This window comes from Capricornis sumatraensis, chromosome X (assembly GCF_032405125.1).
Source record: "Capricornis sumatraensis isolate serow.1 chromosome X, serow.2, whole genome shotgun sequence".
In the NCBI taxonomy this organism is placed as follows: Eukaryota; Metazoa; Chordata; class Mammalia; order Artiodactyla; family Bovidae; genus Capricornis; species Capricornis sumatraensis.
In genome coordinates this window covers 61,416,145-61,428,783 of record NC_091092.1, presented here as the reverse complement: position 1 = coordinate 61,428,783, position 12,639 = coordinate 61,416,145, and the positions used below count along the sequence as shown (strand labels likewise).

The window sequence follows — 12,639 nt, the reverse complement described above, 5'->3', positions numbered from 1 at the left end:
GGTTTCAGTGTTGGTATGGAGCCTTCTGATGAGCTCCTGTTGATTAATGCTCCTTGGAGTCAGGAGTTCTCTGTTGTTCTCAGGTTTTGGACTTAAGCCTCCTGCCTCTGGTTTTCAGTCTTATTCTTACAGTAGCATCAAGACTTCTCCATCTATACAGCACCAATGATAAAACTTCTAGGTTAATAATGAAAAGTTTCTCCACAGTGAGGGACACCCAGAGAGGTTCACAGAGTTACATGGAGAAGAGAAGAGGGAGGATGGAGATAGAGGTGAGCAGGAGGAGAAGAAGGGGAATCAAAATGGGAGAGAGTAAGCTAGCCAGTAATCACTTCCCAATGTGCTCTCCACAGTCTGGACCCCTCAGAGATTTTCACGGAGTTACACAGAGAAGAGAAGAGGAAGGAGACAGAGGTGGCCAGTAGGATAAAAGGGGGAATCAAAAGAAGAGAAACAGATCCAGCCAGTAGTCAGTTTCCTAAGTGTTCTCCACACCCCAGAACACACAAAGAGATTCACAGAGTTGGGTAGAGAGGAGAAGGGAAAGGAGGAGATGGAGGTGACCTGGTGAAGAAAAAGGAGAGTCAAAAGTGAGAGAGAGCAATCAAGCCAGTAATCTCACTCCCAAGAAAAAATGGGTACTGAAGATTGGGTTCTTAAAGGTACAAAATTGATAATAAATACCAAAAAAAAAGATTAAAAATCTAGCATAGAGGTTAGATTCTCAAAAGTACAACATTAAAAAAACAAAACAAAGTCACAAAAATTATAAAATATATATATGAAGTTTGCTTTAAAAATAGCGTCTTTTTTTTGCAAAGTAATGGTAGTTATAAAAATGAAAATTAAAGGAGTAATAGATGACTTAAAATAAAAAAATTAAAAATTAAAAAAATGATAATAGTAAAAATATATCTAGGACTTTCTCTGGAGTTGTTGTGGATAGTGTGGGGTCAGTTCATTTTCAGATAGTTTCTTGAGCTGGCTTATACTTCTCAAGATCTATAGGCCACTTTCTATGTAGTCAGTGCTAAGTACAGTGTCTTAATCTATTGCACCTGTCACTTCCAAAGCAGTTCCCTCTGTTTATGTTAGCTTCTTCTGTTTCCTGGTCTCTTCAGTGTTTGGTTTCTGCCCTGACGCAAGGGGGTGCTGGTGGTCACTTTTTTAGGCTCACTTGTTCAGTAGTGCTGTGGGGAGGGAGGAACACTGCAAACAAATATTACTGGCATGTGTGGGGAGTGCTCGCAATGTTTCAGCCACACTGGATTTGCCCCTGCTCACAGCGTGTGTGCTTTCCCAGTCTACACTGCTCAGACTCTAGGTTGCTCTGCTGGGAACTGTCTGATGCAGGCCCTGGTTTGCCTGCACTTCCCAGGTCTAAGCCCCTCAGGTTCAGATCCTCTGATACTCCACAAAGGCACAGACTTCATTGGGCCTGTGTTTTGCGCCATCCCAGGTCCGAGCAGCTCAGATGACCAGGTGCTTGGCGCACATAGTCACCCCCAGTTGAAGGCTGCAACTTATCCCTTCCCCTGTCCCAGCCACTGGGTTTTCTGGGTGTGTCTCTTCTGGGGAGGTGATCTCTGGCTGCGGCCCTCCTGGCAGATGTCAACCGTCCAGAAACCCAAAAAGTCTTGGTTAGCAATGAAGCCTGCTTGCAGTTTAGTAGAGGATGCCTCTCTGGGGCCGTGATTGCCCCCTTCCAGCTCTGGCTGCTCTTGCCTGCCTGTCTCCTGCAGGGAATGGGCCGGTCCACAGCCGGCTAGCTCTGCTCAGTCCTTTGCTCTGTGAGCGGGCCTGACAGTGTCTTACGTTAGGGCTTTCCATGGGATAGTGAAAAAGTCTGGGTTGCTATCTCAAGGCAGCTCCCTTAGATTGCCCTTGGGGGATTCAGGCTCGGTCCTTACCATAAGCAATGCAGCCTGTGCCTCCCTGTCCAGCCCCCTTTTGCTAGTGGCGGATGCAAGTGTCTCAGCTGCTTCTCCGCTGGGACTTGCCATTAGGCACGTAATCTGTGTGTTTTATTTATTTTTCCTCCCAGTTATGTTGCCCTCTGAGATGCCAAGACTCGCCACTGACCTGCCCATGAGAGTGTTTCCTGGTGTTTGGAAACTTCTCTCTTTTTTAAGACTCCCTTCCTAGGATGGATCTCCATCCCTACCTCTTTTATCTCTCATTTCATCTTTTATATTTTTTCCTACCTCCTTTCAAAGACAATGGGCTGCCTTTCTGGGTACCTAATGTCCTCTGCCAGCATTCAGAAGTTGTTTTGTGGAATTTGCTCAGTGTTCAAATGTTCTTTCAATGAATTTGTGGGGGAGAACGTGGTCTCCCCATCCTATTCCTCCACCATCTTAGGACTGCCCCCCTAAATGAACCTTTGTTGACAAAGTAATGTCTCTGCTTTTAAATATGATGTCTAGGTTAGTCATAGCTTTTCTTCCAAGGAGCAAGCGTTTTTTAATTTCATGGCTGCAATCACCATCTGCAGTGATTTTGGAGACCCCCAAAATAAAGTCTCTCACTGTTTCCATTGTTCCCCCATCTATTTGCCATGAAGTGATGGGACCAGATGCCATGATCTTGGTTTTCTGAATGTTGAGATTTAAGCCAACTTTTTCACTCTCCTCTTTCACTTTCATCAAGAGGCTCTTTAGTTCTTCCTTGCTTTGTTCTATAAGGGTAGTGTCATCTGCATATCTGAGGTTATTGATATTTCTCTCAGTGATCTTGATTCTAGCTTGTGCTTCCTCCAGCCCAGCGTTTCTCATGATGTACCCTGCATATAAGTTAAATAAGCAGGGTGAAAATATACAGCCTTGATGTACTCCCTTCCCTATTTGGAACCAGTCTGTTGTTCCATGTCCAGTTCTAAGTCTTGCTTTTTGACCTGCATACAGATTTCTCAGGAGGCAGGTCACCTGGTCTGGTATTCCCATCTCTTGAAGAATTTTCAACAGTTTGTGGTGATCACACAATCAAAGGCTTTGGCATAGTCAACGAAACAGAAGTAGATGATTGTCTGGAACTCTCTTGCTTTTTCGATGATCCAGTGGATGTTGGCAATTTGATCTCTCGTTCCCTGCCTTTTCTAAATCCAGCTTGAACATCTGGAAGTTCACAGCTGACATACTGTTGAAGCCTGGCTTGTATAATTTTGAGCATCACTTTGCTAGTGTGTGAGATGAGTGAAATCGTGCAGCAGTTTGAACATTCTTAAGCATTCCCTTTCTTCGGGATTGGAAAGAAAACTGACTTTTTCCAGTCCTGTGGCCACTGCTGAGTTTTCCAAATTTGCTGGCATATTGAGTGCAGCACTTTAACAGCATCATCTTCCAGTATACTTGCTGGAAAAGTTAAGTGTTATCTATGGTATTTTTTTTCATTGTAGGAAAATCAGTAGTAAAATGTACTCAAATAAATATTTCTTCTTCAAATACTGTTTTGTTATTTTGAAATACAGATTCACAGAAAGTCACAAAGAAATATATAAAAGAGGTCTCATGCACCCTTCCCTGAGCCTTCTCCAATGTTTAACATCTTGTACAACCACAGTACAATATCAAAACCTAGAAAGTGATATTGATACAATCCATAGAGTTCATTCAGATCTTGTGAGTTATATACATAATTATTTCTGTGTGTGTGCGTGTGTGTGCTCAATGCAGTGTTATTACATGTGCAGCTTTATGTAACCACTACTATAGTCAAAATACTCCAGTGTGCCATTACCACAAGACTCCTTCATGTTACCTCTTTAAAGCCACACCATTCCTCCTCTCTTCCTGGCAACTGCTAATCTGTTCACTATCTCTATAATTCTGTAATTTCATGAATGTTACATAAACGGAATCATGCAGTTACGTTTTTCCTTCACTGTTATTCCTTTGTGCTTTCCCCAAGTTATCATGCATATCAATCTTTCTTTCTTTTTTATTACTGAATAGTTTTTCATTATGTGGATGATTTGTTTAACATTTCACACATTGGAGGATATTAAAGTAGTTTCCAGTTCTTGGCTGTTACAAATAAGGCTGCTGTGAACATTAATGTACATGTTTTTGTGTGAACATAAGTTTTCATTTCTCTGGAATAAATGCCTATCAGTTCAATTGCTGGTTGTATAGTACGTGCTTCCCAGGAGGCTTCCCAGGTGGCTCAGTGATAAAGAATCTGCCTGCCAATGTAGGAGACCCAGGTTCAATCCCTGGGTCAAGAAGGTCCCCTGGAATAGGAAATGGCAACCCACTCCAGTATTCTTGCCTGAGAAATTCTATGGACAGAGGAGCCTGGCAGGCTACAGTCTAAAGGGTCACAAAGAGTCAGACACAAATTGAGTGACTGAGCACATACACATGGTTACTTGCATGTTTAGTCTTTTTTTTTTTTTTTAATAAACGGGCAAACTTTTCCAGAGTGTGTGTGTGTGTGTGTGTGTGTGTGTGTGAAAGTTGTTCAGTCGTGTCCAACTCCTTGTGACCCCATGGACTATACAGTCCATGAAATTCTCCAGGCCAGAATACTAGAGTGGGTAGCCGTGTCCTTCTCCAGGGGATCTTCCCATCCCAGAGATCGAACCCAGGTCTACTGCATTGAAGGCAGATTCCTTACCAACTGAGCCATCAGGGAAGCCTAAAGTAACCATACCATTTTATACTCTCAGCAGCAGTGTATAACTGATAGAATTTTTCCAAATCTTTTATAGCATTTTGTGTTATCACGATTTTTTAAAAACTTTAGTCATTCTGCTAGGTATATAGTGAAATTTTACTGTGCTAATAACTTTTGTTTCTCTAATGGCTTATAATGCTGAACATATTTGCGAATGTTTATCTGCCATTTGTACATCCCGTTCAGTGAAACGTCTGTGCATGCCTTTTATTCATTGTCTAATTGGATTGTTTTTCTTATATTGAGTTTTGAAAGTTATTTAGTTCTAGTGCCAGTCAGTACCTAGGTCAAGGTTTTGAAGATGTTCTCCTATATTCTTCTCTAGAAGTTTTGTAGCTTCATGTTTACGTTTAAGTTCATGATCTATTTTGAGTTAATTATTGTATAAAGTGTGAAATTTTGGTTGAAGTTTTTTTTTTTTTTTACTTTTGCCTATGAGTGTCCAATTATCTCAGCATCATTACTTAAAAAGATTATCCTTCTTCATTGACTGGCTCTTGCACCTTTGTCAAAGATCAGTTTACTATATTTGTGTGATTCTATTTCTCAGTTTCTTTTTCTGTTCTATTGGTCTACATATCTATCCCTCCATCAAAACCACAAATATATAGTTTTATTTCTTTCATTCTAATATATATGAATTTTATTTCTTTTCTTGCCTTATTGCAATGACTAGAAGTTCCAGAACTGTGTTAAATAAGAATGAAAGTGAAATGTTAAATGTGTTCAGCCTCACCATTATAGATGATGTTAGTTGAAAAGATGCTAAATATCTCTGATCGTCAGGGAAATGCAAATCAGAGATACCACCTCAAATCAGTCAGAGTGGCTATTATCAAAAATACAACATAGGCAGAAATTAACATATTTAATTATCTTCAAATTAAAAATAAAGAAAAAAATAAACTCAAATGTCACTACCCTCCTCAAAAAAAGAAAGACAACATACAGCAAATGTTGGTGAGGGTGTGGACAGAAGAGACTTCTCCTATACTGTCGATGGGAGTCTAAATTGGTGTAGCCACTTTGGAAAAAAATTAAAAATGAAAGAACCATATCATCCAACAATCCCTCTTCTGAGCATATATCCAAAGGAAATAAAATCATTGTTTCAAAAAGATAATGCACCCTAATGTTCATAGCTGCACAATTTATAATAGCCAAGACGTGGAAACAGCCTAAGTGTTCATTGATGCATAAATAGACAAATAAAATGTGGTATATAAATACAGTGGAATATTATTCAGCCATAAAATGAAGGCATTCCTGCAATCTGCAACAACATTGATAGATAGACCTTGAGTGTATTACATGAAGTAAGTCAGACAGAGAAAGATAAATACTGTCTACAGAGAGTAGAGTGATGGTTGCCTAAGGCTATGGGTTTGAAGAAATGGGAGATGTTCATCAATGCTATAATTTTCATGTTATAAGAGGAATAAGTTCTGGAGATCTAATGTATAGCACAGTGATATACTTAACAATACTGTATTGTATACTTGAAAGTTACTAAGATAGTAAATTGTTAATACTCTAGCCACACATGCAAATGTGCTAATTATGTGAGGTGATGAATGTGTAAACTAAGCTTATTGTGGTCATCATTTCACAATATATACAGATATGTCAAATATATCTCAATAAAGGTGGAAAAATATTTTTCAAAACTATGATGTTAGCTGTAGATTATAACAATTTAATTTAAGAAGAAAAATAAAAGGTACACAAAAGAAATGCTGCCAAAGAAAGGAAAAAGGAAGAGTAACTAAAAGAATATCCTACTATGTAAAGGGGCAAACCATTTTTTATAAAACAATTGTTCTTTAAAGAAGTACCCAAAGAAGACCATGTCTCCTGTCCACTCACAAGTGAAAAACAGTGTGGTCTCATCCAGATGAATGGTCTTTGGCTGGATACATAAATCCACGCTGGCAGTGTCTAGGCTACGCTGGTGAGTCTTAGAGTTGTAGCAAGACGCTGAGCGGCAGTGGTCTCGAAGCCAGACATAATCAAAGCGCATCACATTGTTAGCATATTGCAGTTCTAGGGAAAAGATCACATTCTTTTATTAGCATTTATTACGTTATTTATTCTATAAAAATGAATAAAATATTTAGGAAAACTAAAAAATCTGGATTCAGAAAACTCCATTCAAAAAGTCTTCTACCAACAAATGAGCGAGAGCAATGTGAGGGATACTGGCCCCCTACAATTAAAATATAGCACGGACTTCTTACATTTATCTCTATGTACAACTTAAAGTATAAAAGCTTTCCTGAAAAATAGAGACAGGCCAGTTTCTCGGAAAAAAAAAATAGCATGGAACTTCTACAATTAAAATAGTGTGATGTTGGTATAGGAATAGGCAGACAAAACAATAGAAGAGTATAAAAAGTCAAAAAATATACATGAATGCACATAGAAATTTGATTAGTAAAAACTGATACATATAATCACTGTGGAAAATATGACTTTTTAAGTAAATGGTGTTGGGACAACTGATAATCATTTGGAAAATTATAAAATCAAGTCCATACCTTATATTGTCACCAGGTTTCCAAGATAAACTCAAAACAGATTAGAGTTCTAAATTTGGAAAATGAACATGGCTAGAGGATATAAAGGAGGTCCTTGTACTATACTTACAACTTTCCTGTTAGCTTGAAGATGTATCGAAAGAAAAAGTTACCAAAAAATATCAAACACTTTATCAGATTATTCATTTAGACAGGGTAAATTGAGTTCAAATTTATAACAGGAATAAAAACTATAAAGTATCTGGGAATAAATGATAATGTAGAAGATAACTATGGAGAAATTCTGAAGGACTTGAAGGAAACTTGAATGGAAAAATATGCTCACAGTTGGGCAGATTCAAAAATGAAAAGACAGAAATTCTTCCATAAATTAATACACAAAACTCCATGTACTTCCAACCCAAATCCCCGTGAAAATTTTCATGTACTGGACAGACTAATTCCAAGAATTAACAAAGCAATAATTTTGACAAGAAAAAGAAAGGCTTGGAAGGGAAGTCTTACTAGGTATAAAAATATATTATAAAGCTATAGTCATTTAAAAAGTATGATATTCATGCAAAATGGACTAAGAAATCAAGGGAACTGAATAGTCCCAAAACAGACCTAAGTGTATATGGAAATATGGTATACGTTAAAGGTGGTATTTTGCAATAGTGGTAAAATGATAGATTTTTCAATCATTAGTTTTAGAAAAATGAATATTCGAAAAAATTGATTCTAGATTCACATCAGCTTCAACAGTAAATTACAGATACAGTAAAATATAAAACATAAAACTATTATATATTGACAAATTTGAAGAAGGAAAAGTATTTTAATATGACACATAAAGCATAAAAGATAATTTGTGTATGTGAAAATAAAAAAAAACTTCTGTTTTGCAAAGTGTAAACAAGTTAAAATACAACAGGAAAAATATTTTAACATAAAAGGATTAACACCCAGTATATTAAATAAATCCTTATATCATTAGGATAAAAACTCAGTAGAAAAACAACTGAAGGATATCAATAGGAAAAGTCACCAGCGGTGAACAGTAAATGCATGCACTCCTCTAACTTTAGGATTAATAAGAGAAATGGGTATTAAGATATCATTTTTTATTCATCAGAGTAACAAATTTTTTAAAGTTCGATTAAAACGTGTTTTCAAATGATGTGGGGAAATGCATGCTCTCAAACATTGGTAATGTGAATATAAATTGATGATGACTCACTGAATGGTAATCTGGAAGTTTCTATGAAAATAATTTAAAAAATATGTATATTACTTTCTTGACTCAGAAATTCACATCTCAGTACTTACCTTATGGAAACTGTCACATGCAAGGAGGTATGCACAAGGATATTCATAATTGTTTTGTTTATAATAGCAAAATAGAAAATAAGATTGTCTATCAGTGGGGCAGTGAAGGAACAGCTGAATAAACTGTGGTATATCCTTACTGAGAAACTAATCAACAGTTTAAAAATGCAGTATATCTATTCTCCTCAAATTGACTTTGTACAATGTTGCAATTCTCTTTTTAAGGAAGGGAAACTAAAGCTCAGAGATGTTAAATTAATTTGTAAGATCATATAATGATTAGGTGTGGAGGAAGGACAAGAATTCAAGTTGTCCAACCCCAAAGTCCTATGCTAGTGTTACTCAAAATGCAGTCTTAGGAATCTGAGGTTGAGACTTCAGAAAAGGCAGGGTAAGGAGCTTAGAAAACCTTCTGCCCCAATAACAATGATAAAACTGGACAAAATTATCAATAACAACCATTTTTGGACCCTGGAAACTGACCAAAGGCCTCCAGCAAATTAAAAAGCATTTAGTCAAGAAAGATGATTGAATCTTGGGTAAGAACAGTAGGGATCTGAGTGCTTTAGCTTGAGGTGCTTTAACCCCTACTTAACCCCCAGCAGCTCCATCAGCAGTAGGTGTAGCAGGACAGGAAAACCAGGAAAGCCAGCTGGCATACTGGTTAGGGCAAGGAATAGACCGGCAGAACAATCAAGAATCTATGAAGGGGATTAAGGGAAGGAGACAGCTATAGTGGTCCTGGGAAAGCCCCCTCACATGCCCAGTGTTCAGCAAGGCTGTATACACATGTAGCGCTGTGTGCATACTTAGGAGAGACTGGAACAGGCCTTAGTTATCTACATGTCCCTGGAGGAATGTAAGGCCCTCTGCCAGCACAATGGAAACGTAAAGTGTGGCAGAAACTGAAAGCCAAGGCAAACTTATGAAAAGCCTAAACTTTGTGTGCCCCAATCCACATACAGTTGCAATGGCAAAGGGTGGAAACCTTATTGACTAAAGGTTTTTAGCTTAACCTCTGTCCAATTGTTAGAAGTGAAGTCGCTCAGTCGTGTCCAACTCTTTGCGACCCCATGGACTATAGCATACCAGGCTCCTCCCTCCATGGGATTCTCCAGGCAAGAGTACTGGAGTGGGTTGCCATTTCCTTCTCCAGGGGATCTTCCCAACCCAGGGATCAAACCTGGGTCTCCTGGATTCCAGGCAGACACTTTAACCTCTGAGCCACCAGGGAAGTCACTAAACTGTACCACCCATTCATGGATCATAGCCTTGTTGAGGTGAAGGGGCTTGTCTAACTCAATCAGCTATGCTGTGCAGGGCCACCCAAGATGGACAGGTCATAGCGGAGAATTCTGACAAAATGTGGTCCACTGGAGGAGGACAGGGCAAACCACTCCAGTATTCTTGCCTCAAGAACTCCACGGACAATATGATAAGGCAAAAAGATATGACACTGAAAGATAAGCCCCCCAGGTCAGGAGCTGTCCAACAAGCTACTGGGGAAGAGTGGAGGGCAATTACTAATAGCTCCAGAAAGAATTAAGAGATTAGGCCAAACCAGAAATGATGCTCAGTTGTGGATGTGTCTGGTGGTGAAAGTAAAGTCCGATGCTGTAAATAACAATATTGCAAAGGAACCAGGAAGGTTAGGTCTATGAATCAAGGTAAATTGAATGTGGTCAAGCAGGAGATGGCAAGCACATCAAAATCTTATGAATCAGTGAACTAAAATGGACAGGAATGGGCAAATTTAACTCAGATGACCATTGTATCTTCTACTGTGGGCAAGAATCCCTTAGAAGAAATGGAGTAGCCATCATAGTCAACAAAAGAGTTTGAAATGCAGTACTTGGGTACAATCGCATAAACAACAGAATGATTTCAGTCTGTTTCCAAGACAAACCATTCAACATCACAGTGATCCAAGTCTATGCCTCAACCACTAATGCCAAAGAAGCTGAAGCTGACTGGTTCTATGAAGGCCTACAACACCTTCTAGAACTAACACCCCCATAAAATGTATTTTTCATCAAAGGGGATTGGAATGTAAAATTAGGAAGTGAAGAGATACTTGGAATCACAGGCAAGTTGGACCTTAGAGTTCAAAATGAAGCAGTGCAAAGGCTAAGAGAATTTTGCCAAGAGAATGCACTGCTCATAGCAAACACCCTCTGCCAACAACACAGGAGACCACTCCGTACATAGACATGTGGAGATCAATACCAAACTCAGATTGATTATGTTCTTTGCAGTCAAAGATAGAGAAACTCTATAGAGTCAGTAAAAACAAGACATGGAGCTGACTGTAGCTCAGATCATGAGATCCTTATTACAAAATTGAGGCTTAAACTGAAGAAAGTAAGGAAAACCACCAGACCGTGGTATGACCTTAATCAAACCCTTATGATTATACAATGGAGGTGAGGAATAGATTCAACAGATTAAATCTGATAGACAGAGTGCCTGAAGAACTATGGACAGGTTTGTAAATATGTATGAGAGTCAGTGACCGAAACCATCACAAAGAAAAAGTAATGCAACAAGTCAAAGTGGTTGTCTGAGGAGGCTTTACAAATAGCTGAGGAAAGAAGAAAAGCAAAAGGCAAAGGAGAAAGGGAAAAATGTACCCAACTGAATTTAGAGTTCCAGAGAGCAACAAGGAGAGATAAGAAAGCCTTCTTAAGTGAATAATGCAAAGAAATAGAAGAAAACAATAGAATGAGAAAGACTAGAGATCTCTTCATGAAAAATAGAGATACCAAGGGAATATTTAACATAAGGATAACATGATTAAAGGACAGAAAAAGGTAAGGACCTAACAGAAGCAGAAGATATTAAGAAGAGGTGCCAAGAATACACAGAAGAACTATACAAAAAAGGTCTTAATGACCCAGATAACCAGGGTGGTGTGGTCACTCACTTAGAGCCAGACATCCTGGAGTGTGAAGTCAAGTGGGCCTTAGGAAGCATTACTACAAACAAAGCTAGTGGAGGTGATGGAATGCCAGCTGAGCTATTTCAAATCCTTAAGACAATGCTGTTAAAGTGCTGCACTCAATATGCCAGCAAATTTGGAACACTCAGCAGTGGCCACAGGACTGGAAAAGGTCAGTTTTCATTCCAATCCCAAAGAAGGGGAATGCCAAAGAATGTTCAAACTACCACATAATTTCACTCATTTCACATGTTAGCAAGGTAATACTCAAAATTCTTCAACCTAGGCTTCAGCAGAACTCCCAGATGTACAAACTAGGTTTAGAAAAGGCAGGGGAACCAGAGGTCAAATTACCAACATGCTTTGGACCATGGAGAAAACAAGGGAGTTCCAGAAAAACATCTACTTCTGCTTCATTGACTATGCTAAAGCCTTTGACTGTATGAATCACAAAAAACTGTGGAAAATCCTTAAACAGATGAGAATACCAGATCACCTTACCTGCTTCCTGAGAAACCTGTATGCAGGTCAAAAAGCAACAGCTGGAACCTTAAGTGAAACAACGGATTGGTTCAAATTGGGAAAGGAGAGTGTCAAGGCTGTATACCGTCACCCTGTTTATTTAACTTATATACATATTACATTGTGTGAAATGCTGAGCTGGACGAATCACAAGCTGGAATCAAGATTTCTGGGAGAAACATCAACAACCTCAGATATGCAGATGATACCACTCTAATGGCAGAAAGGGAAGAGACTGTTGATGTGGGTGAAAGAGGAGAGTGAAAAAGCTGGCTTGAAACTCAACATTCAAAAACCTAAGATCATGGCATCTGGTCCCATCACTTCATAGCAAATGAAAGGGGAAAAAGAGGAAGCAGTGATAGATTTTATTTTCATGGGCTCCAAAATCACTGTGGACAGTGACTGCAGCCATGAAATTAAAAGACACTTCCTCCATGGAAGAAAAGCTATGACAAACATTCACATCACTTTGCCTACAAAGGTCCATATAGTCAAAACTATGATTTTTCCAGTAGTCATATACAGATGTGAGAGTTGGACCATAAAGAAGGCTAAGCACTGAAGAACTGATGCTTTCAAATTGTGGTATTGGGGAAGACCCTTGAGAGTCCCTCAGACTGCTAGGAGGTCAAACCAGTCAATCCTAAAGGAAATCAA

At 38.8% G+C, this 12,639-nt stretch overlaps 1 protein-coding gene across 1 annotated transcript in view; it reads right to left on the bottom strand.

Moving 5' to 3' along the window:
- The window catches only part of TMLHE (trimethyllysine hydroxylase, epsilon), a 67,866-nt gene that overhangs the window by 26,272 nt on the left and 28,955 nt on the right, over positions 1–12,639 (bottom strand). The window contains 1 exon segment of the mRNA XM_068962571.1: positions 6,541–6,717. Coding sequence (XP_068818672.1) covers positions 6,541–6,717 — 177 coding nt within the window.